This window comes from Temnothorax longispinosus, chromosome 10 (genome assembly GCF_030848805.1).
Source record: "Temnothorax longispinosus isolate EJ_2023e chromosome 10, Tlon_JGU_v1, whole genome shotgun sequence".
Classification (NCBI taxonomy): Eukaryota; Metazoa; Arthropoda; class Insecta; order Hymenoptera; family Formicidae; genus Temnothorax; species Temnothorax longispinosus.
This window is the reverse complement of record NC_092367.1, coordinates 9,813,404-9,839,960: the sequence shown is the minus strand read 5'-3', so window position 1 is coordinate 9,839,960 and position 26,557 is coordinate 9,813,404. Positions and strand designations below refer to the sequence as shown.

Below are 26,557 nucleotides of genomic sequence, written 5' to 3'. Positions count from 1 at the left end.
ATCTGCTTTAACAGATCTTCTGCCGCCATGTTTCCTTTACCCCCTTCTTCTTTTTTAATCTTAGCTGGCGGTGATCTGTTGACCCTTCTTGCTTCGTTAAATTTTTCAAGAATTTTTTTCTCTGCTCTAGCCGCTTCTTCCTCTATCTCTTTTCTTTTTCTTTTCTGGATGAGATCTTTGACCGATCCTAGGCTGTCCGTTCTTCCTCTTTGTTTGGCAAGCTCCTCCGCCTTTGTAGGCCTGCCTCTTGCTTTCTTCTCACCTTCGCCTTCTTTCCTCTTTCCTTTATCTCCCTGCTGTTTACTCTCTATTTCCATTTCCTTCTCTGTCTCCATCCGCCGCTTTTACCTTTGCCTATCCCTCCTACTCGTTATCTATCCTATGGCTGAAAGCACTTTTAGCAGTTATCCCTTCTATATCCGAACTAGCCTATGCTCGCTTGCGCGTCACTGCCTTCCGTTTTATCGTCCCTCTATATTACCTCACGTCTATGCCGTAACGGTCACCTCTCTCCCGTCACTTTCCTTATTTTTTCTCCTTTTTATTGTCTCCACCCCTTCTTAACCTTATCGCCTCCGCCTTCTCGCACCTCCACACCTCCTTGCTCTGCTGCTCTCGTCCTCTCCAGCTCTCTCCAGACCGTACTTTCGCCACAATCTTTCTCCCTATCGCACGCACACCTGTCGCTATCAACGTACCGGCAATATAATCTCAATTACTGCCACTATAGGATCCCTTTAAATACTATATATTATTAAAGTATTGGACCGTTTTTAAAAAAAATATCCTATAAAATCATTTGTATATGCGGATGCATATCATAATGCGAATTGCAGGTGTCGCGGCAATACCGGCAGACAGCTACACAATGCCGATAGCCTATGCGGTCGGCAGTATCTTGGTGATCCTGATGTTCTGTCTGATCTGTCATCGTAGACTGCGCCGACGATCGCATAACATTCCGATCAACGAGTTATCGCCGCAGCGAGTGGTTGATGATCGGGGCCATTGCTACCATCATCATGACCTGCTATATCATCAGCACCAAAATCACGCATCAAGGCACAGCTTTAATCAATATCAACTGGAACAGCCAAGTCCATCAAGCGAAAGTGACGAGGGTGAGGCAGAAGAACTCGAGCCAGACTGCGACCAAGAGACCAGCAGCCCTGATAGTGTGTGATATTAATTACAGCGTCCTATGTGCAAATTATTATTATCATTGTTACACGCTGCAATAAAGAAAAGTCGAGAAAAAGTAGAAAAAATTAGTGTGACATTTATCGTTATGTACGCGTTTCATAACAGTGCATTGTAAGTTTTCTATGGTACACGACGTATGTAGTACGTGTGTATGTGCGTGCGTATGGTACATACATATAAATATTTTGTAAGCAAAAGACTAGCAATATGCTAGTAGTTCGCCAACAAATTCAAACAGAATATTGTGATAGATTGTAGTATCAACAGCGTTCATTAATCTTATGTTGTGCCAGCAAAGTCTATTGACGTAATCTGATAGTAGATTTCCAGCAGAAACCGAGCAGAATCTGTCACTTCATAATTCATTTAAATGAAGTGTACTAAGTGCTGCAGTCAATTTCATTATATTCTGTTGAAGGATTCTGTTATGTTCATACTGATTTGTTTTGCCAACAAAGTTTGTAGCAGACATCGTGTATTTGTTTTTATTAGATTTAGTTATTTAGGTGTATATGTTAAAGATATTCCACTTAACTTAAACATTTTAAATATCTTACTTGTTTTTAATGATACTAAAGAATGTCCAAAAAATATTATGTATTATTTGTTTATATTGTTTTGAAGGGGCAAATATTATGACAGGCAAAAAAATTGTTCTCAAGGTCATATTTTTCGAGATTTTAAGGTTATCCATATTTTCTTAAATAGGACAGCATTATCGCGTTGTAATAGCTGAAATAAAGATCAATCCAGTGATGATTTATAACAGTATGATTCTACTTTTATGTGACTTTGAGTATGACAAATCCAAAAATGTATAAGAACAGAGACATAGGCAATGAAATAATTATTTTAGAAAGATTGGTAAAGAAAATTGATTTTAACAAATGCTCAACATAATGCCTTTGATACATTTTTGTAGATGATAAGTGATCGATTCCTTGATTTCTCTTACAGTTTCCTGATTAATATTAGCATATGCAGTTCTAATACAATCTTTTATTTTTTAAAAAATATATAACAATATATATAATATAATATATGTAGAAATATTATTATAAATGACTGCTTTGATAGTCCTTCTCAGAACACAGAAACCATGCGGTAGCGTAAAATCAAATAAAGGCGAAGACTATGAAATATATACATTATTTAATACAGGCTATAAATGCATTAGCTGGATATCCATTGATACTACACCTGATTTCTTTGAACTATGGAAATTTTTTGTAATAGTTTAGGTAACTCAGTGGTCAAAAAGTTTACATATTTTTGCTCATTCAAAATGTTATTAATATGATAATGTAATCAACACACAGAGAGAATTTTTTCTTAGAATTTACCTTGAAATCATGATAATTGTGGGACAATATGTTACTCTAAAGAATTTTATACGAGCTATTCTGATTAATATCTACCAATAAAAAATATTAATATCTATTACATTAAAATATAAAATATGTTTGATTAATTTTACTAAAATATATCTAGGAAATTTCAATAATTTTTCAAAACATACTAATATGCTTGGTAATTTTTATCACGTTGTTTGTAAAATGTTTTTTGTATATTTCAAAAATTCCTTAGTTGCCAAGTTGTCCTAAGTTTGTAGTAAATTCAATGGTAAAATATAACACAAAATTCTCTTAGTGCGAGAGTACCACAGCATACATTTATACTCTACGGACGCTGGTGTACAACTTGTCAAAACTATTTTGGGTTTTCAAAGGAACATTAATGTATATTGCTTCTTCATAGAGGAAGCTTTGTTTTCGTAAACCTCGTATATGGACCTTTGATCGCGTATAAAGCTAGGTCTAATCAACCAAATCTTAAAGAATTACATAGAGTGTTCTAGGGTTAAATGTCCTAACTTAAAATATAAACTTAGAACCTCAAACAAACAAAAATTTCCTCTGGAGGTATGCCCGTAAACGCTTTGTTTAAGAGATATTGACATCTAAACATTTTCATTATAAAATTTTATGAAATTGTTATCAGGTTATAATAAATAATTTAATACTGTGCTTCAACTACTTTATTACTAGAAAATATGAAAATTTTTACATAATTATAAATTTTGTTCAAAGTAACGGCTTTTTTTGAACATTGTGACAGGCTTGGCGTCTTTCTATGACGGCAGCCGTAGCAGAGCGGTACTTGTGAGTAGCTGCTATTATTTCACATGCTTGAATAATTCTTCGTTGTAAAAAATTAATGTCAGGACCTGTTTCAGGAACAATTTCATAAAATGTGAAGAAGAGGGAGATTGCAGAAATGTTTTACATAAAAAAAAAAGAGCAAATGAACACGATCAATTTAAAGAAGGACACTGAAAATCTCAATCCACTATACGATAAAATTATAAGAGCTACTTAATAATTTCTCTCTATGTGTATGTTTTTATTTTTTTATTTTATTAGTCAGTCGCTGTCTTTCGATTCGGAACGACGTGTCACCTGTCGGTTCCGTTCGCATTATGATTACGGCTCTCTCTGGATTGCGACTCTTTTTTAAAATGTTTGACAAAGTTTCGAGAACTGCAAAAACGTTACGTGTGGCTAAAGTAATTTCGTGAACTTGATGAGATAGGTAAATATTTCCTTTTTACTTTAATTGTTCCTTGTGCGATATTTGTTTCTGTAACGATGTGCTTGTAATGACTTCGTTATTTATACTTTTTAGAAATCTCTTGATAAGGACACAAAAATAGTGTCGAAACGTCGAGTTAATGTAATGTAAGAATCTTCGACATTAAAGTCAGTTTGGTTAAAATATACAACTCTTGTTAATTTTTCACTGACGAAGAAAAGACTTGGTTAATTTCATAAAATTTTATAATGAAAATGTTTAGATGTCAATATGTCTTAAACAAAGCGTTTACGGGCATACCTCCAGAGGAACATTTTTTCTTGTTTTGAGGTCCTTAGTTCATATTTTAAGTCAAGACATTTAACCCTGAAACACTGTATGAAATAGGGGTAAAAAAACTAAAGAATATAAAAAATTAGAAAAATTGCTAATAATAAAGAGGTTACCGATTTATGTTTAAAAAAGTTTACGTAATTGCTCTAATTTCCGCAAATTTTGAGATATTGAGGTTATTTTTTTATGGATAGAGTAGGGGAGACCGGGGCTCCCTTATCATTGAAGGTGGTATTGATTTTGGCAAGGATCGGTGAAGGGGTCACCAATTTTTGCCTAAAAAGCTTATATAGAGTATCATTAAAGGAAGGTTGTTTTTTCTACCTCTATTTCATATATAATAATAAATTTTTTAAGATTTGGTTGATTAGGCCCAGCTTTATACGTGATCAAAGGTTCATATGCAAAGTTCATGTATGGACCATGTAGCCTAAACTCCCAAAGTCAACATTAATTTAAAATTACGTCAATTGTAAAACCCTTGTGCTACAAAATTGACCCTCTATCAATTTATAAAAAGGTTAATTAAAAAAGTGTGCAAATTAGAAACTTGCACATTGCTTCCTCATCATTACAGATCGCTACCATTGCTCCTATTTTATTTCGCTCATAAAACTTTCTCTAGGCTTCCTGAGAAAGCCAAACTAATAAATACTAATAAATTATACATTAAATAAAATACAAGCTTCCTCACAAGAGGAGCTTTCTGAGCGAAATAAAATAGGAGCAATGGTAACGGTCTGTAATGATGAGGAAGCAATGTACAAGTTTCTAATTTGCGCACTTTTATACATATTTAATTGCCCATGGCTTGGAAAAGTAGCTTTATTTATAAATGAACATCGTAAAAAGGTTTGGTTTTGTTTCTTTATATTTGATACAATGCCAATTTAAAATTAAATTAAAAAATGCGATTCTGAAAGTCGGTGTCGTAAAGATCCTGATATAAAAACATGTGGAATAGATAGCATTTACAATAATTATAACATTAGACTATTGTCATAATCGAACTAAACATAATGAAACTTCTTTTTAAACTTCCTTTCTAAACCGATTGTAATAAATTAAATCAAAAGCTTATTAATATTTACAAGTTATAATAAAGAGAAATGTTTACAATTAGTTGATATTGAGACTACGAGAAACGTATTTACTAATGTCAAGTTTAAAATAATTATCATATTATTTTCCTAGAAACATAAGAGAGGACCAAAGAATCGCTCATTTATTGTCTATAAAAATATCGAAATTAATAGGTTTGTGAAGTTGGGATCCCAAGATGAAAATTTTTACAAAATGACTTAAATGTTTACAAAATTGATATAGCTGATAATATAGCATTAATTGTTCAGACTTTGTCCACATCTGTTCATAAATAATCGTTTTTTGTTCACTTTGCAAAAAAACTAAAAATAAAAAAAAGTTGAACAAATTTCATCGTAAACATTCCTAAATGTTTTTTAAAATTATATATTATATAGATTCTGATTATCTACTATTTGTCCATATTTGTCCATAAATAATAATTTTTTATTTAACTTGCAAAAAAACGCGCGTATGTGTATATAGAGTATCCTTGATTTAGCGTAACAATGGGGTAAAGATGTTCTGAAGGCACTGTCTTAACTAAAAATATACAGGAAATATTAAAAACACCGATATTAATTCTCCAGGGATCCAAAGACAAAAAAATGTAGGTACATAAATAGTTACGGAAAATCTAATAGAATGTAAAAAACGTAGTTTTAGTGACTGTAAATAACTATTACTGCATTCTTTTTTCCAAAAATTTTTTTGTAAATTGTTTCAAATTTTGCTATATTTTTGTTTGTTGATGATCTACTTGTGTGTAAAATATTATTATATTGGTAGCATTTTTTAATGTTTACACTTTTTCTTTGTAAAACTCGGATATTCAAAAATTAATAACTTTTTATTTAAATTGTCGATCTGAATCGATTTGAAAGGGCCCGAACTTTGAAAAAGAATACAGAATATGATATTAAATTTTTATCAACTTCGTAGCATTTTGACAAGCTCTGTATAACATCTTTAATGACAGATTCCTATATAGTCTTTTTAAGATAAAAAAAGTCCAACACTAAATTATAATAATTTTTAAATGAGAAATGTTTAAAGTTTACCAATCAAATTGTTTAAAAGCGCTTGGATACATATATCATACGATAGTGAAAATGTAAGAGACGTCATTCATTTCTGATACGTTTTATGTAACATCTTTGATAGTTCGGTATGTATTGTGTTTCAAAGTCAATACTTTCAACAAAATTATGATTTGTATCTTATTATTATTTTTATTAAAACATTCCACGCTTTAATTAATTAATCCTCAGTTACCTCACGTGGCCTTAAGTGACCCAAGGCGTATTTAAAACTCGCGCCCTTTTTGAACGCGCAGTGGTGGAGATTCCGGACCCGGGGGAAGGAAGTTTAAAAGTTCTAGCACTAGCCTGTCAGGCCACTTGCGAGACTCAGTCCGGTCGAAGCAGCCGCGGCAGACTGACAAGTTGGAGGGTGGGGTCACTTAGATCTAGGTGAGGTAATATTGTAACAAAAACGTTTTTTGTCAAAATACAAGTAAATAAGTAAATCTTATTAAAAACAGTGTATTTATTATTATTATTATTATTATTATTATTATTATTATCATTATTATCATTATTATCATTATTATCATTATTATCATTATTATCATTATTACCATTATTATCATTATTATCATTATTATCATTATTATCATTATTATCATTATTATCATTATTATCATTATTATCATTATTATCATTATTATCATTATTATCATTATTATCATTATTATCATTATTATCATTATTATCATTATTATCATTATTATCATTATTATTATTATTATTATTATTATACAGAAATGAAGACAAGGTCTCGCACTTGGTCAACGGCCAATGTGGTACAATCCCATGTGTAACGAACATGTCGCAAAAATATGCAGCACTTGCGCGTCGTAATATAATTTTTTTTATGTGTATTTTTAATAAATAAAGTATCTTTTCATGCATTTTTATTGCATTTATTCAACATTTTTTACATTATTCAACCGATTTCATACAAAAAAACATGAATTTTAAAAACCTCTCCATAGTATGCCATATGAAACTTTTTAAAAAATATTTTGTTATTCTTCTACATGTTTATATTTCATGCCCAAGGTCGCAAATTTTACGATAAAAAAAATACGTTTTTTAGAGACAATATTTGATCAATTTTCTTCAAAATCATAAAATTTCACTTTGCAAAAAAAAAATACTTTTTGGAACCAATCGTTATGACACTAATTTCTTCTCAAAGTACAACTCTTGATTTTTTGAATTATATATTATAAAACCCTTGTATCTTTTTTTAGTCAGTACTACGTCAATTTGAAAAAAAACCAAATTTTTTGCTTTTTCAAAAAAACACGTTTTTTTTTAAATAACATTTACATTTTTTAATTTAGAATAATTTAACCTACACACTACACAGTCTTGTAGATCTTTAAAAGATGTATCGATTAAAAAAAAACGTCAAATTGATGCATTTGTCTTAAAGATACAAGCTGGAGAAGACGCCAGAGTCTCTCAGACCCATGTCACGTAATATCGGGGTCTAGAACTGAGGGTTAATAATCAGCCTATAAATGTTTACGGATAAAGTTAAGACGCAATTACTACAAAAAAGTATGCAAAATTATATTAAGAATAAGATTTACATGAGAGGACATCTTTACTACAGTGCTGTATATCGTGCCTGTTGAGCACGACGCAAATTTCAAGCAATTTAAGTCAATTTCAAACACTTTTTTTATTTAAAAATTATTACACTTTTGACATTTTGATATTAAGATTTTTACCTCGAAATGATCTCAAGAGTGTTAACTATTGTATTGTTAGTTAACTATTGTTACCCAAAGTCTAGGATATTCTGTATGTATGTATGTATGTATGTGTATGTACAGGGTGTTTCAAAATTCGCAAATCAATATATCATAACAAGGAAGTCGACAAAATAAAAGTATAAATTCTTTGTTATGTGCATATACAGGTTATATGTATATACAGGGTGAGTCATTTTAATTTACCCACCCCAAAATTTTTATTTTTGATTGTAGAAAAAAATGCTTCAGATAACAATTGTTTGGTTTGAAGAGGGCACATGATTCTTACATGAGTCACATCGTAGATGGCATTGTTTTCAAGAATTTAAAAACCGACTAATTTTTTAAATGGAACTTGATTTTTTTTTTAGATAAAAGTTATACATCTTGTCAAGACGTTTTCAAAACACTATAATCAAGCTCTCTTTCGTTAAAAATTTCCTAAGATATTATAAATTTTATCATAATATTTAAAATTTTATATTATAAAAATATAAAATATGAAATATCTCGTATAGTACTTCACTTTTTGATTACTTTACCTTGTACTTTTGTACATAGAATAAAAGAAAGCGAACAATAAAATTAATTTTTACATTTGCAATTTTGCATAATTGAATGCGCTTACAAAATGCAGTCGAATTTTTTAAAATAATTTTTTTTGTTTTTTTTTATTTCTTTCATTATTTTTCGTATAAAAGTATCAAGGTAAAGTCATCGACAAGTGGATTAATACTTTATGAGATATTTCATATTAGATTTTTCGCCCGCGCCTCGCGCGGGCTCAAAATCTATTCCCCTCTCCCCAAACTCACCCATTTATTAGGAGCACCAAATTTGATATTTTTTCTCCTTAAACTCTAACCTACGTCTTCGAACTCTTTTTTAATAAATAATAAATAATAAGTAATAGATAATATTATAGATGCAAATTAGCATATTGTCAAATCATACCTATAATATAAAACCCGACTGTTTGTCTGTCTGTCTGTCTGTATTTCAAAAATGTGATCCCCTATATTGAAGTCTTTAAATTTTATTTTTGCTCGCACCTCGCGCGTTTTCATCCTCCGCTGACCCGTCATTATTGACTCTTTTTTATTTTCTTTCAGTTTATTTTCTTTCTCTCTGTTTCTCCTTTTTTCTATTTTGTTTAAAAATTCTACCGGGTTTAATTTTACATTTGCTGCCTTTCTGTTCTAATATCAATTTATTTATTTTTTTTCGCTCGCGCTTTGCGCGCCTTCACCCTCTAAAAAATTATCCATTAATAAAAAATTAAACTTATCCTCCAAAAATTAAAAACATTTTGACACTGGTTTCAAGAAAATCGGTCCATTAATACTTATTATTGGCATAGAAAACTGAAAAAATAGCACCGGTTTTAAGAAAATACGTTCATTACTGAAAAATTAAACTTGTCGTAGCCATTCCCGAAAAATTAGACAAAATTTGGAACCGGTTCCCAAAAAATCGGTTATTAAAAATTATACACATTTTCGTCATTCCCGAAAAATTAGAAAAAATTGGGCACTGTTTTTAAGAAAATCGGTCCATTAATTGAATGAATAATTCGCAATCAGAAAAATTTTAGCACCTGCAGTTTTCAAAAAATCGGTACACTAATGAAAAATTAAACCCATATAAACAATTGGCCTTCACTACACATCCTTTTTTTCGGATCATCCTTAGCGAGTGGAATATATATATACACACATACAGACTTTTGTGAAAAAGCATAGAAAACTAAAAAAAAAATAGCATTGGTTTTAAAAAAATACGTCCATTACTAAAAAATTAAACTCATCGTCGCCATCCCCGAAAAATTAGAAAAATTTTGGAACCGGTTTCAAAATTTTTCGGGAATGGCGATGATGTGTATAATTTTTCATAACCGATTTTTTGGAAACCGGTCCCAAAATCAGTAACGAAAAATTATCCATAAAAAAATCAGCTTGAACAGATATCTCAAAATTTGCGGAAATTAGAGCAATCACGTACATTTTTTTTAAACAGAAATTGGAAACTTTTTTATTATTAACAATTTTTCGAGACTTCCGGTTCCGGGACAATACAGTGTGGCACGTGAGGGTTAGGCGAGTGAATTGTGGCAGATTAGGAGGGCATAGGAGAGGTCTGGAGGAGAAGCTCGGGAGGGAGGAGAAAGTGGAGGAGCGAGAGTTTGCGAGAAAGTGGAGGGAAGTCGGGAAAGGACATAATAGAGGAGAAAAAGGGTGCTAAAACCGTGAGTGAAAGTAAGACGGGCTGAGAGTATGTGAAGTGAAGAGAGGGAAGGCATTGTGAGAAGAACGGCCACAGACAGGGAACATGCGGAATATAGAAGGAGAACAGGGTGGTGAAAGAGGCGGGCTAGGGATATTGGAAAGGATAGGAAAAGCTGGTTAACGCATAGTGGACAAGAGCTAGGGGAAAGAGGGCTGCAAAGGTGGCAGATGGAGGCAGAACAGGAAAGAGTGATAGTGAGCCGGCCAACGAAAACGGAGGGTCTAGACATGAGAAGAGGGAGCGCAGGCTCTCTAGTAGCTGGTATACAGAGAAAGAAAAGAGGAGAAATCGAGGAGAAATTAACAGCGAAATTAGAAGAAGATATACGGGAGAAATTTAACGAGATAAAGAAAATGAACAGACCGCCGCCAGCAAAGATTAAAAAAGGTGGAGAAGAGAAAGAGAGCATAACGGCGGAGGAGATGTTGAAAGAAATTCTAAGGAAAATAAAGGAGCAGGAAAAGGAAAGAAAAAAAGATAAAGAGGAGATACAAAATATAACAAAAAAGTTGAAGGAGGAATTTAAAAGGAGGGAGGAGGAATGGGGAAAGCAAAGAAACTCGATAGAGAAAGGATTGAAAAGTCTGGAGGAAAAGGTTGAAAAAACGGGCTTGAATGAAAGGGGGGAAAGGAGGGAGAAGTAGTAATGGAGAAATGGAAAGAGATAGAAAAAAATTTGGAAATGGCGGAGAGAAGAAGAAGGAGAAGCAATATAATTGTGAAGGAAGCGACGGGAAGAAACAAAACAGAAAGGAAGAAGATCGAGAAGATGATAGGAGAAATAAATAAAACAGAAGTGGTCATCGAGGAAGTGCAGGAAATAGGATACGGAGATAATAAAATGACAATGCTGAAGTGCAGGAACTGGAAGGCCACAAGGGAAATAATGAGAACGAGGAGGGAGTTAGGGAAAAAATATGACAGCTTTCTGAACGACGACCTCACCAAGATGGAAAGACAGATACAGAAGAAAATAAGAAGGAGAGCAAAAAAAGAAAAAAGGCAGGAAAGAAAACGACAATTGGTTACCAGAAGATGTGGGTGGACAACAAAGAGTTGAGATGGAATGAAAACAAAGGAATTTTAGAGGAGAGGAGTGAATGGCGGAAGAAATAAAGAGGCGAAGAGGGATAAAGAGGGAGAAGACGCGGAGAAGGAGAGGAGAGGAGGGAAACCTGGGGAAAGAAGGAAGTGACAACGGAGGAGAAAGCTACAGAACAGACCAGTATCACCGCAACGTGTGCGACGGACAGACGGCAAAACCAAGGGATCAAAGGCGGCAGAACAGACCGGTGTCGCCGCAACATTTGCGACGGACAGGTGGCAAGACCGAGAGATCGATGGAAGGGATCGAAGGTAAGAAGGGGAACAGGTAGGAGACGCACGTGGCGACAGTAAGAGCGAGCTGTGTAACAAAGAGTACGATAAAAGAAAGAAAGCAGGATAACGAGAAAAGTGATTGCAAAAAGTTGCAAAGGTAAAGATTGGCAATAAGGATGAAGGGTATGGTGAACTAGAGAAGGAGAAGAATACAGGAGAGCACATAGGTGATAAGCGGAGGAGATAAGCATATAAGATATTTGATAACTTGTTTCAGATACCACAGAAGAAAAAGAAAAGAAAGATGGACGGAAAGACGAAAGTCAGAGGAACGGTAGAGATTGATATGGAGGCGATAGAGATGCTAATGGAGGGACGAACAAGGAGGATGATGAAGAACCTTAAGAAGGAAATAAAAGAGCTGAGAGAAAAAGTGGAGATCTTGAAAAGGAAAATTTATAAAATGGAGCAAGTTTCGGGTAAAAGGAAGAGAGAAGAGAGTGAGGAAAGAGAGGAAAAAGTAGGCAGAAAAAAATGGTGGTACGAAGAGAATGAAGAAGACGAGGAAGAGAAGAGAAGGAAGAACGTGATAATCAGTGTTGAGAAGAATAGATGGGGAGGAAACAACGCAAACTGGAAGAAGGTGATGCAATTTTTCACAGAAGGTCTGAGAGTGAAGGTGGAGGTGAAGGAGATGATAATGATAGGACAGAGAGGGGAATGGCTGACATTTATGGTAAAGTTGGGAAGTGAGGAGGATAAATGGAGAATATTGGAAGCAAGAAGAAAGGAGGGAAGCAGGATAAAAGTAAAAATAGACGAAGACAAGTCGGTGGAGGAAAGAATTAAAGAAGGAAAAGAGAGGGAAAAGAGAAAGGAAAGGAGAGAGGAGGAAAATGAGAAAGAAGGGAAGTCGACAGAAGAAGACATTGCGAAGAAATTGGAGGATAAACTTCTGATGGCATCGGAAGATGACGAGGACGAAGCGGACCGAGGGGAGGGACTGGGGAGGAGGCAATGGAAGGGGTAGGGAGTGCAATATATGGCAATGTTCTGTTTAAGATTTTGGAGGCTTAAGATTTATGTTATTTTGTTGTGAGGCCGTCAAGTAATTGTAATAATTGATTTTAATTTGTACAGAGTTGGGTACGTCCCTTCAAAACGCCGACATGTAAAGGTTTGGGAACGTTCCTCCAAAACGCCCTTTAAGGCCCCTTTGAGGTAAATAATGTATTTTTCGTATAGTATCGTATTAACAATTTTTCTAATTTTATTATATTTTTTAGTTCTTCCTTGTTTTCTTGTTGTTTAGGTGTTCTTTGTTTAAAAGCGTTGATATTTACAACTGCATCGAATAACGTCAAGAGAAAATACCAATCTCCAGGCAATTCAGATCACTATAATTTCTTAAGATTCGGTCAATTAATTCCCGAAAAATTGGAAAAATTTTGGTACCGGCTTTCAAAAAATCGGTAACAAAAAATTATACACTTTATGGCAAACCCTGGAAAACTCTACCCTTGTTTCATATATAATTCTTTAAGATTCGGTCCATTAAGAAATGAGTAGTTCGCGGTCAGACAGACAGACGTCATGATGTGTATAATTTTTTATAACCGATTTTTTCGAAACCAGTTTCCAAAAAATCAGTAACATAAAAGTATCCATACAAATTATAAAAAAAATTCAGTTTGATATCTCAAAATTTACGAAAATTGGAGCAATCACGTACATTTTTAAAATAGAAATTGGAAACCTCTTTATTATTAGCAATTTTTTTAATTCTATTACATTCTTTAGTTTTTTCTACCTTAATTTCATATATAATTCTTTAAGATTTGGTCAATTATTTCCCGAAAAATTGGAAAAATTTTGTAACCGGTTTCCAAAATGATCATGTTGGGTGTACGAATTGAACTTGAATCGTTTCCAAAATAACACTATTTATTATAAAATGAAATTACAAGTAATACTCGCGCTGGCTAGATCGACTGTTCGTATCGGTATCCAAAAGCGTTCTGGTTTCTTTATTTTTCGTGACAATATCCCGCGTTTTCTCCTTGTTACCAGTCGCGCGTAGCGCCGCCTGCAACTACGCTCACTATATCGGTGTCGCCACCGCTTACTCTATCGCGCCACCGCACCGACCCGAATCTAGGGACGAAATAACGCGCGCCGTTCAAACTAACTAACTCGCTTCCGACATGTCGCCCACCAAATTAGGCACGCTAATTTCTTCATCGTTAATTGAAGATACAGGCAATTTGCACACCTTAGCTATCGCACGCTTGAAATGTCCATTCTCCGTTCGGATCGTGACTACACGCACTAAACCATCGTGACCCGGGTGCAACTCTATAACACGGCCGAGTTTCCATTTCAACGGAAGGAAGTTCTCATCGCAAAGAACTACTAAATCTCCTATCTTGAGGTTTGTCTGCTCCCTCTTCCATTTAGTTCGAACTTGCAGATCAGCGACGTACTCCGTCGCCCACCGTTTCCAGAAATCTTGCTGAACTCGCTGTACTAGTTGCCAACGGTCTAATCTATTGAGTTAAATATCCGTCACGTCTGTATCCGGAAGCCCAGTCATCGTGTCTCCCATTAGAAAATGCGCAGGTGTGAGAGGCTGTAGGTCAGTCGGATCTGACGATAATGGGGATAATGGCCTCGAATTTAAACAGGCCTCGATCTGAATCAATATCGTTGAAAGCTCCTCGAAAATGAATAGAGCGCTTCCCATAACTCGTTTCAAGTGGTGTTTGTAAGCTTTCACCCCTGCTTTCCAAAGTCCGCCCATGTGTGGCGAAGAGGGGGGTATAAACTTCCATTCGATGTTCTCGTTGGACAGCACCTCACCAATCCTTCCTTCAGCTTGAGCCTGAGCGAACTGGTATACTTCCTTCAGCTCTCGATTAGTGCCAACAAAATTCGTTGCGTTATCGCTGTAGAGTTTCTGTGGACGTCCTCTCCTACCAATAAACCGACGGAGTGTCGCTAGAAATGCCGCGGTTGTAAGCTTGCTCGTAGCCTCCAAGTGAATTGCCTTCGTCGCGAAGCAAACAAACAGAGCAATGTAAGATTTGTTCGTCTTCCGTCCTCGACCCTTGTTGACAAGCGTTGTTATGGGGCCGGCGAAATCGACGCCGGTAATTGTGAATGCTCGGCTGGGACGTACTCGATTGCTCGGCAAGGGTCCCATTACTTGGAATATCTTTCGTGGCTTGATTCTTGCACAACGCATGCACTCGTGGCAAACTTGCCTCGCCAAATTGCGCCCCCTGAGTGGCCAGTATCGCTCCTTTATAGAAGACAACAAGAGTTGCTGACCAGCGTGTAACAATCGACGATGCTTTCTCGCGAACAATAATTTTGAGAATCGATCTCCGGACGGTAAAATTATAGGATGTCTTCGATTGAACGGCCATGACGAATACTGAAGTCGACCGCCCACCCTGAGAACTCCCTTCTCGTCCAGGAATGGTAGTAACTGTAGAATCTTGCTGCTTGCTCTCAATTTACGATTCTCCCTGATATCCTTGATCTCGTCGGCGAACTTGGTAGCTTGCACGTGCCGAACAAGACCATAATGTGCCATCCGCAACTCGGAAACCGGCAATCTTGACAACTCTCGTTCGCCCGGTTTCTTCTGGGAATTAGATATGTAGCGCAAACAGTACGCCAACACGCGTTCGATCGTAGTTAATGATGAGTATTTGTCAATTAACCCTTGAATTATAGAATCTTTGGTACTAGTCATCGCGCAGACATTTGCACTCTTTCGTTCTTCTACTCGTATTTCTTTAGAGATCTCTGGCGGATCGAAATCTTGAAGACCTCCGCACGTCGCTGACAGATCTTCTCGCAACCACTTCGGACCGGACCACCACAGCTCGGAGTCCCTGAGTTGACGAAGAGTAGCACCTCGTGATATTATATCAGCGGGATTTTCTGTCCCCTTAACGTAGTTCCAATGTTTGGCTGGCAATAACTCGACTATATCATTTACCCTATTTGCCACAAAAGGTTTCCATCGCGTTACGTCACCTCGAATCCATAGTACTGCCTTTGAATCCGTCCATGCGTACATCTCGTCGATGGGCACTCTCAGATTCTCTTTAGTGTCAATCATCAAACGCGCCAGCAAGCGTGCGCCGCACAGCTCTATTCTGATTATAGTCATTGGCTTAATTGGTGCCACTCGCGACTTGGAGCATAACAATCTAGAAATAATTATACCGTTTTCATCTACGAATTGGACGTATATGCACGCTCCATACGCCCCCTCGGATGCGTCGCAGAATCCTTGTAAATATATTTTTGCTGTCGTTTCACTTGGAATAACTCTTCTCGGGATGCTGAGTGTCTCAGCTGCATTTAGATCTCTTCGAAACTGCTCCCACCTCTCCGCTAGCGAATCTGGTAGAGGTTCGTCCCAGTTGCATTTAACTCGCCAAGTATTCTGCATAATAAGTTTCGCTGACGTTAATACAGGTCCTATGAGACAGAGTGGGTCAAACAATTTTCTGATTGCTGACAAGATCTCACGCTTAGTCCTGGCTGATTCCATCTCGTGCACAAAGAATTGGATTTGGTCATTGTTGGGGTTCCATTTGATCCCAAGCATCTTTATCGTGTCGTTAGCGTCGATATTAACATTGTGAGTATCCTCTCTCAAATGTGGAGGCACCTTCTCTAAAGCTTCTGCGCGGCTGGAACACCATTTGTAGGTTTCAAATTCTCCGGACCGCAATATCTCGACAAGCTGCTCCTGCAACACATGGCTTCCTCGACGCTGTTCGCACCTCCCAAGGTGTTGTCTATGTATGTTTGCTCGAGCAACATAAGCGCTGCCATTGGATACTTGCGCTTGGCCTCCTCTGCTACCTTAAAAGTACAATTTACCGCTAAATAATGTGAACTAGCTTCGCCAAAAGTAACCGTATTTAGACGATATTCTTGAACCGGTTCGTCTGAAGTGAATCTCCATAATATCCGCTGACAATCTCGATCGTCCGGGTGCATGAGCACTTGTCGGTACATTTGTCGAATATCTACTGTTATCGCGACTGAAAAAAACCGAAATCGACTGACAATTACAATTAAATTACATTGTTTCGTATGTCCTACTCGGAGAATATCATTGAGCGATTTCCCAGAACTTGTCTTGCTTGACGCATCAAATACAACGCTGAGTTTTGTACTTGTGCTCTCCTCTTTGATCACGCCATGATGCGGCAAATAAACTATTCGGCGCTCGTAGTCTTGATTCGCTTCGGTTACCAGTGACATATGTCCGGACGCAATATAGTCACGCATAAACTTTACATATCTATCACGCAATATCTCGTCCGCTCTAAATGCATTAAACGTTTATACGCTGTTTCTCTAGATTTGCCTAGCGTTTTCGGATCCTCGATAAACGGCAGTCGTACTATAAATCGGCCCTCGGTGCGTGTGGTCATCTTATCGAAAAACTCATCACTCTCCCGAGCTTCCTCCAATTTCAGTGAAGTCGCATTAGAGTCGTAATTCTCGAGTTCCCAAAATCTACTCAGGTTTTGGTTTAATGTTTCGCAATGTTCCAACGAACAAGTTAACGTAGTAATTGTATCGCGATTGCATGTTAGCGACGCGATTGATGTGCGTGGAAATGTCCCGGCAACTATCCATCCAAATCTCGTGTTTTGTACTACCGGATAATTATTACCGAGCTCTATTTTTCCCGTTTTTAGCCAATCAAAAAAGAACTTTGCTCCGATGAGCATATCAATCGAACCTTGTTTGTGGAACTCTGGATCCGCAAGTTTGATGTTTGACGGAATCTTGAACTCCTTATAATCTATATCCACTGACGGTAACATTTTAGTAATTTTCGGCACGATAAAACAGCGGACATTTGCGGTAACGTTAGAATATCTCAACCGTATGATAATCTCGCAACATTGACTCACGACGTTCTCGATCCCGCTTAATCCCGTAATTATCTCCGAAGTTCGGTCGCGTTTCACGCCTAGCCTATTACACGCCGAATGTGTGATAAAGTGCGCCTCGCTTGCGCTATCTAGAAGGATACGTAATGGCACCATGGAGCCAGGAGAGGGCCACGTGGAGGTGTCGCGCCGGTTCGTACCCATATCCGCAGCAGGTCTCCAAGGTAAAGAGCCTCTAGTCGATAGACTAATGTAGGTAAGGGAAGTCGGCAAATTGGATCCGTAACTTCGGAATAAGGATTGTCTCTGAGGAGCGGGGCGTGTCGGGCTTGGTCGGGAAGCGGGTTTGGCTGACGTGCCGAGCCTGGGCGAGGTGAACCGATCGGCTTTCTCGCGCCGGTCCCGGGGATCCGAGCTCGGTCCCGTGCCTTGGCCTCCCGCGGATCTTCCTTGCTGCGAGGCTTCCGTGGCGGCGCGAGCCGTCGTGGTCGTCCTCTTCGGCCGCCATTCAACGCTCAGCTCAGAACTGGCACGGACTAGGGGAATCCGACTGTCTAATTAAAACAAAGCCTCGCAGCAAGGAAGATCCGCGGGAGGCCAAGGCACGGGACCGAGCTCGGATCCCCGGGACCGGCGCGAGAACGCCGATCGGTTCACCTCGCTCAGGCCCGGCACGTCAGCCAAACCTGCTTCTCGACCAAGCCCGACACGCCCCGCTCCTCAGAGCCAATCCTTATTCCGAAGTTACGGATCCAATTTGCCGACTTCCCTTACCTACATTAGTCTATCGACTAGAGGCTCTTTACCTTGGAGACCTGCTGCGGATATGGGCCGAGTGGGACCCGTTGGGATGGGCTGCGTTGACCAACACGGTAGCCATGAGCACGTGTTTCTTCGTTGGTCCGTTCATCACGTGGTGCACCGCGACATTGCTGCTCATCTTGTCCTTGTCGTCTGACGCCAGGATCGTCTGCTCGTCCTTGTTCTTCTCGCCTTGAGGAACCTTGTCTACTGCCGGACGATGACACAATGTGTTGTGTCTCCCCGAACACTCCCGGCACGATCCCATCTTGCACGTTCTTACGAAATGATCGTTGCGCAGGCAATTGGTGCAGACTGTGCAGAGTTTCCGACGGCGGATCTCGTTGAGCCGATCGTCGACCGATAACGCTAGAAATTTCTCACAACGATACATGAGGTGATTGCCGTGACACAAGTAACATTTTCCAGCCTCCGTAGTATTGGCCAAAGCTGCCGTGGATTTCTCGTGACCGGGAGCCTTTGTCTTCTGCTTGTCAGATTCGGCCCGTCGTGTAACCTCCTTGTCCTTTGACATTGCTTCGATTCTCTCAAACGTCTGGCATCTCTTCTCCAAAAAATCGGTTAGAGTTGTTAACGTTGCATCAACCGCATTCGCGTTCTGCTCCCAGGCACGTAGAGTTATCGCATCAAGTTTCGACTCGATCATGTGTATCATGAGCTCGCTCCACGCATCTGTCGGCAGATTCAATGACTTCAACACTCGCAGATGTTTCAATGTGTAATCCACCAAGCCTCGAATTGCAGCGGCAGATTCCTTCTTTACCCTCGGCATCTGGAAAAGGCACTGAATATGCTTTTTCTTTATCGCTCTAGGATCGTCGAACCGCCGTTTCAGCAGATCCCATGTGTAATTCTCGTCGGTTAATTCGATGGATTCGATGATCTTGGCTGCATTGCCCCTCAACAATGTAACCAAATACTGGAATTTCTGAATGTTCGGAATGTTCTCGTTCGCGTGTATCAACGATTGGAAAGTCTCCGCGAAACGCTTCCATTCCTCCGTCCGGCCGTCGAACGTCGGAAGTTTTACTTCCGGTAACTTAACTCGCGATTCCGGATTAGTTGCGACACTCGCGTTTGAGATAGTACGAAGAAACTGCGTTTGTTCCTCGAAAAATCTTGTGATCGCATCACCGTTGCTAACCGAAGCCTGCGAATCGTCATGTCGTATGCTCATTAGTCTTATGAGCTCGCCTTGTTGCTGTAACACGTTCGATAGCACTTCGTCGCTCGCGGACGCACGTGACTCGACTTTCCGCGCGTTCTCGGCGCATAGCCATCGCTTGAGCTTGATCTTTATTTCGAAATACCTTTCCTCGTATTCCGCTTCTTCCGCTGCGTCCTCCTCGGTGGGCTCGCCATCCGTGCTATCGTTGATTTTACGTTGCACGTTCTCGAAATCACGGTGAATCTCGTCTAACCTCGCGAGGTATGTCTCGATTTCCTCTCGAGTCACTCGATCTTCTTGAACTTGCTCAACCTTGCTCTCGAACCTCGTCAACTTAGCCTTGATCGTTCCTCGTTGCTTGCGAAGCTTCGTTGTCTCGGCCATGGTTTCTAGAATAAACCTCACTTTCTTGAACGTCGTTCTTTGTGGACTGTATTCACTACCGTTGTCTCGAATCTCGCGATCCGGCTCGAAGGACCAATGTTGGGTGTACGAATTGAACTTGAATCGTTTCCAAAATAACACTATTTATTAGAGATGTGCGAATTATTCGAATTCGAATCGAATCGAATCGAATCTGACGATATTCGATTCGATTCGAATTCGAATCGACGTAGTTCGAATTCGAAAGATTCGATAACGTCGAATCACTACAATTCGAATTCGAATAAAAAAACCGCGTAAGAAGGTTTAAAACCCGTTTAATTCTATCGTGCATCGAGCGCCTTTTTTTCTGTTGGAGGCAATGTAGTTATGCAGAAAAGAACAAACCTACTCTCGCAGCATGTGAGAGAAACTGTTTTCTGTCATGATAACATCCCTGAAAGTTACTTTAAAAAATAGCCTGTAATGAAAGACTGTCCCTGTGTTAGTCTGTAGTGTCTGTACTCACTAGTCTATTCCTACTAATTACTTGTTTTTGGAGAACTTTATAATGCTCAAATATTTTTTTGATTGTGATAAATGTCAAATGTTACTTTTGTTTTACTTTAATTGATTCTATTCATTAGAATTTAAACCTCAGTTGAGTGCCATTTGTGCAATATACATATATTTTTTCTTTTATTTTGATGTTTCTATGAACAATCTTAATTTGTTAGCAAAAAGTACAAAACACAGTACAAAACTGTGAGATTATCATAATGTTTCAATTCAACGTTTGTAGTGTTAGTTTTATCATATTTTACATTCTCTGTTCTGCTCTAAGCAGTCTTAGTTCTTAGTCTGTTACCAAAGTGTTTACGTCTCTTGAGTTGGAGCCTTGAAAATTATCAGCCAATTGAGCCAATATTAGGTAATGTGTAGATTTGACGAATAATTCAAGCTACTGCCATTGTGATTTTTCATGCTATTTTTCTCTTTAACTGAATATATATTATATATTAAATATATTATGAATGTAAACTTAAAACCTATGACTCAATTCTGTGGCTGTGAAAATGTCTTACTAAGTTACAGTGACTTAATATTGTAGTACACACTGTCCCCTAAAAGGCTTTGGCCTTTCTGTATTTGTTACTTTTAATAAAGTATAATTTTTAATTTTAATATATGCATAAATGGATAAATGCTTTTCATTTCACTAATACATTTCTCATTTGACGCTAAGTGATCACATATCACAATTAGTTCTCTACAATTCTGCTGTTGTAACGGAATTTTACATAGGCTCTCATAAAGACTCCATTTTGCATTTTGTATTAAGTATTTGAATATAATGAATATGTACTGTCAGTTATAGTTATACCTACCAATACTATGTCGTGATTTGTGGATTATCTTGCTGGACTCTTGGTGCAGACGAAGTAAGTTGCACATTGCACAGTTGGTCGTTACGAGACTTCAGACTTCGTTAATTTTGATTCACTTATTCGATGTTTCGAATGCTTATGTCACATTCCTGGCTTGCAGGATTTCTACGCGTTGATTCGATTCGAATTCGAAATATGGGTGATTCGATTCGATTCGATTCGGCGATATTTTTGTCAATTTGATTCGATTCGATTCGAATTTTTTTTTGCAAATTCGATTCGAATTAGAAAACCTTAATTCGCACATCTCTACTATTTATTATAAAATGAAATTACAAGTAATACTCGCGCTGGCTAGATCGACTGTTTGTATCGGTATCCAAAAGCGTTCTGCTCGTTCTGGTTTCTTTACTTTTCGTGACAATATCCCGCGCTCTCTCCTTGTTACCAGACGCGCGTAGCGCCGCCTGCAACTACGCTCACTATATCGGTGTCGCCACCGCTTACTCTATTGCGCCACCGCTTACTCTATCGCGCCACCGCACCGACCCGAATCTAGGGACGAAATAGCGCGCGCCGTTCAAACTAACTAACTCGCTTCCGACAGATCGGTAACGAAAAATTAACCACATCATGGCATTCCCCGGAAAATTCTAAGACAAACATTTGGGTTTTATATAATAGTATAGTAAGTATAGTATATAATTTTATATTAAAAACATCATGACAAAATTTAAAATATCTCAGAAAATTCTTAACAAAAAAGAGTTTTATAGTGTTTTATTGTGTTTTAAAAACGTCTCGACAAGATCAACAACTTTTATCTCAAGGAAAAAAATAAAGTTCTACTTAAGAAATTAGTCGCCTATAAAATTTCTTGAAAACGACTTTTACGATATGACTCACGTAAGAATCATGTGTCCGTCTTCAAACCAAACAATTTTTGTCTGAAGCATTTTTCTACAATCAAGAATAAAAAAATTTTGGAGGTGGGTAAATTAAAATGTATGTATGGGGGTGTGTAACACCCTGTATATAAATATATATATATATATATATATATATATATATATATATATATTCTGTCCTTCCCCTGCTTCTACTCAAAAAAATTCTAATTTAATCTAAACCTATTTTTAATTTGAAATTAATATTAGGTTTGAGTTAGGTTAGAATGCAAAAAGAGAAGCTCCACTATTCTCTTGCTTGCTTAAGGGCCGGATCCTGCAGCCATATGATTTACCGACATTATCGTTTTTCGATGGATCTTTTAATTGGCTTTATAGAATTGCAAAAATCTTTTACAGAATTAAAGTCCGCACAAAAATCTAGGATAACAAACGCGATTTTATATCAAAAACACCAAAAAATTAAAAATATTACTTATTTGGGCACATACAGCTGTCACCTGACGACAATATTTGCTTAAAACAAAAATTCTGCAGTTTATACATACATAATGTTTATCATCTGCCCTTGGGAAAACATGTAGAAATAATATAGTGCAAGTAGAAGTAAGATTCAATGCGTACAAAAAAAGATCTATCGAAAAATTATTTTAGTAATGCAAATACGGATGCAAAATGACAAGAAGAGCAGCAACAGTAGTTGCCGGATCTTGCGAGAGATGGCGAGCAATTAAACAAGGACAGATGTCATTTTGTTAAACAAAGACAGATATAGGGAAAACAAAATTAGAAAGGTTGACATTATCGACATCAAGGAAGGTCGTCTGTCACTGCAGGATCCCCTTAAGGAGGCTCTTACCCGGCTGCTCTAATCAATGTAGCAACCGAAAAATTATCATTAATAATTGGTTATAAAATTATCGGAAAATTAAATAAAAAAATAAATAATGATTTTTACATAGTGTAAGAGTAAGATATATGTTCTATTAGTGTAAATATTAAAATTTATACAATAAGTCAATTGACTACGTCATGCGTCAGTGCTAAAGAGCAGAATAATAACATGCGCGTGTTACAACGTCGTCTGTAGCAGTCTGCAGCTAAGTGAGGTGTAGCCGTGTAGCGTTGTAGCGATTGATGCGATGAAGAGATGGAGCCAAAAGAAAGATATAACGTGAGAATGCTGAGAGGGAAAATGAAAGGAAAATTCTCGAAAATAAAGGTTGTCAATGCGCGAGAGAATAATTATGCCGCTACCATACAGCGCAGAGAAAAGACATGTGCAAGTGAGGTTAGAAAGAATAATTAACATTGTTTACTTTTTGATTTTCAAGGTTTGATTGGCAAATAATTGAAACTTATTTACTTATTTACGTGTAATACAACATTTGAAACATTTGCGCGATTTTGACACTCGGATCATTCGCCTAACCTGTCGTACGTCATATTAAAACTACAATATCTTTTATAACTCATCGTCACCAAGTTTTCTTCTTATCATTAGAAAAATTATTATTTTAACTACAATTCCTTAGTTTTTTGTTTACCTGGCTCGCAAACTTGCCAAGAAAATACATCACTTCCGGTAAAAATTTTAGTGTTTACCATATGCCCTGTGTTAAAAATGCGAATTTCAATACTGATATTTTTAAAATTTTTATCGTCACCTATGCTAAAGTTTTGGGCATCGGTTCGTTGTGGTTCACTTTACAACATAATTTAATTTCATAAAGATCTGTCGTTTTATGATCGAGGTAAGAGCCTCCTTTTTAATTCAGTTGAATTTTTATTTTGTCAATGTTGATCACTGTGAACGAATAGATGCTTTTTTCAAAATTATGGTAATTATGTATCCGATATCCGAATAATCGTACTTAATTTATTACAATTTAACTGTCTCTCATCTTTCTTTTATTTTTTAATCCCTTTCTAAAAAAGGCATGGATAGTTTATTGTTGCCTCTTTTCCGCGATGCCGATTGGTTTTCTTGCTGCGCTTACTTCATTTGTAGCTGTCATTGTATATTTTGACAGTTGTGTAGTTGTGTATAATAGGGTTAATAGTAAAATGTTAAAGATAAATAGCGCGCGCGTAGCGCGCGTCTGTAGTGTCTAGTATAAAATAAAAAATCCATGTGGAGAGAAATGTAGACTGTCTCTCGTCCTATACGTATATTAGAAAGAATGATTACATTTGATTGTTGATAACTTTAATAATTTTTGAGTGATTTTAAAATTTCTTGAATATTGCTCAGAGTCATGTCCTTGATATGTATGTCAGGGTCATCGGTGAGATTGTCCTTAATATGGAGTTTTATCAAAAACTAAATCATGAAAGTTGCTATTTTTTATTCTCAGCAATAATTTTTTAGATATAACTGATATAACGATTTAAAATTAACCAATCACAGACAATTATTAAACGATTGTTTATTAATAAGTATATATGTTAGTATTAGTGGTCGTGCTCTTCATGCGTTGACTGATATTAAGCAAATGATTGTATGCGTGTGTGCGTGCGCGTGTGTGTGTGTGTGTGTGTGTGTGTGTGTGTGTGTGTGTGTGTGTGTGTGTGTGTGTAATATTGCATATTGTGTGTAATATTGATCATGAATTAATGCTGTCGATAAATAAACGTAATGAGTAAAATAAAGGAACTGCACTAATTGTATGGAAATTGGATCCTGGCAAAATCACTATTTTCACATATGTATATTATAGTTTATAATCTGATAAATAAAAAATATTCTGTATATAAAGCTTAATAATGGATAGTTTTTGAGCTATAATTGACTACTTTATATCTTTTATGCATTACTCCTACTTTACCCTTACGGAAAGAAACTACAGCGGATTAAAGAAAATTATATTACAGATATATAAAAGTATTACACGAAATTATAGACTGAAGTATTGTAATATACTGTAATATTTTCGCACTATATGTTCGGATTATAGGAAAATATTACAGGAAAATAACCTGTAATATCTTGCCGAGATTATAGTATAATAATAGCCTGTAATATCATTGTGGGATTATAGGAAAATAATCTGTAGTGTATATAATTATAATACATAGAAGAATATATATATATTATATATTTTTTTTCTATGTATTATATAATTATACACTACAGATTGTTTTCCTATATACTATATACGTATATATTACAATTAATTTATCTTGTTTTATAAAAATGTCTGAATATATAATTGTTCCAATTGATTGATTTTAACTAAAATAAATATACAAATTTTATTACAATTTTTAAATAATTGATTTTTCCCACAATTTTGTTTATGTTATATATATATATTTTATTTATAATACACTTATTGATGTAACTTTATACATATAAACAAATTTATCTATATAAACAAAACTTTTTATATACTATTATCATCTGCTTGAAATAAAACATCTTATTTAAAAAAAACTGATCAAAATAAAATTATTTGTTTCTTATTGCACAGTTATTTAAAACAAATTCTAAAATCTAGTTGTTTAAACAATATATTGAGGCAGGATTCAATTGTAAAGAGAAGACAGGTTTTTCACGTATCAAGACTTATTAATGTGAACAATTTATACATATTAATACTCGGCGCACGAAAGATCTCGTCTTTACAAGGGCTCCCAAAAAACTAACTAGAACAAAACAAAAACTCGACTTTACCGCAACTGCTAATCGTCTAGGTGCCGGTAGACTCGCCCTTCGCTTTTACCGACTAGAGGCAACACGCGTCAAACCTCTCCAACACTTCCACCGTTTCAGCGTGTTGCACACTCGTTCACACTCATACTTGCACACAACATCCTGAAATGCTCCCTCGGCAAAGCCTTAGTGAAGATATCAGCCTTCTGTTGCGCAGTAGAAACATATTCTATCACAATCTCTTTCGCATCAACTTTTTCGCGAATGTAGTGATAGCGGATATCGATGTGCTTCGTACGCTTGGGGAATTCTGGATTTTTCACCAGTCTAATTGCACTTTGGTTGTTTACGAAAATCACGGTTGCTTTCGCACGTCAATAATTGATATTGCTTAAGAGGATCCTATAGTGGCGGTAGTTACCGACATTTTTTCATTTTAAGGAATTTTTGAATTGGCTTTACAGAATTGCAAGTTTTTGGTCTAGAATTAAAGTACGCAGAAAAATCTACATCGCGTTGTACGATTTCATATCGGGAACAAAAAAAAATTAAAAATTTTACTAATTTGGGCACATACAACTGTCATCTGACGACAATAACAAAATTACTGCAGTTTATATATATATAATGACACCAAGGCGACGTAGGGACAACATGTAGGAACAATATCGTGTAA

The 26,557-nt window shown here is 36.7% G+C and overlaps 2 protein-coding genes across 2 annotated transcripts in view; one reads left to right on the top strand and one right to left on the bottom strand.

Annotated features, from left to right (window-relative positions):
• LOC139821150 (uncharacterized) overlaps window positions 1–24,902 on the top strand; it is a 128,541-nt gene extending 103,639 nt beyond the window's left edge. Inside the window, exon 4 of the mRNA XM_071791979.1 lies at window positions 837–24,902. Within this exon, the coding sequence (XP_071648080.1) occupies window positions 837–1,183 (347 nt within the window). The 3' untranslated portion in view covers window positions 1,184–24,902. The remainder of the gene's footprint in view (window positions 1–836) is intronic.
• On the bottom strand, window positions 14,199–16,271 carry LOC139820398 (uncharacterized). Its single transcript, XM_071790619.1, has one exon. The coding sequence runs from the start codon at window positions 16,269–16,271 to the stop codon at window positions 14,199–14,201; it is 2,073 nt and encodes a 690-aa protein (XP_071646720.1).
• Window positions 24,903–26,557: the final 1,655 nt, after the last annotated feature.

Coding starts and splice junctions, on each gene's coding strand:
- LOC139820398 (XM_071790619.1), bottom strand. CDS start 16,271: ATGCTTGGGATCAAATGGAACCCCAACAATGACCAAATCCAATTCTTT.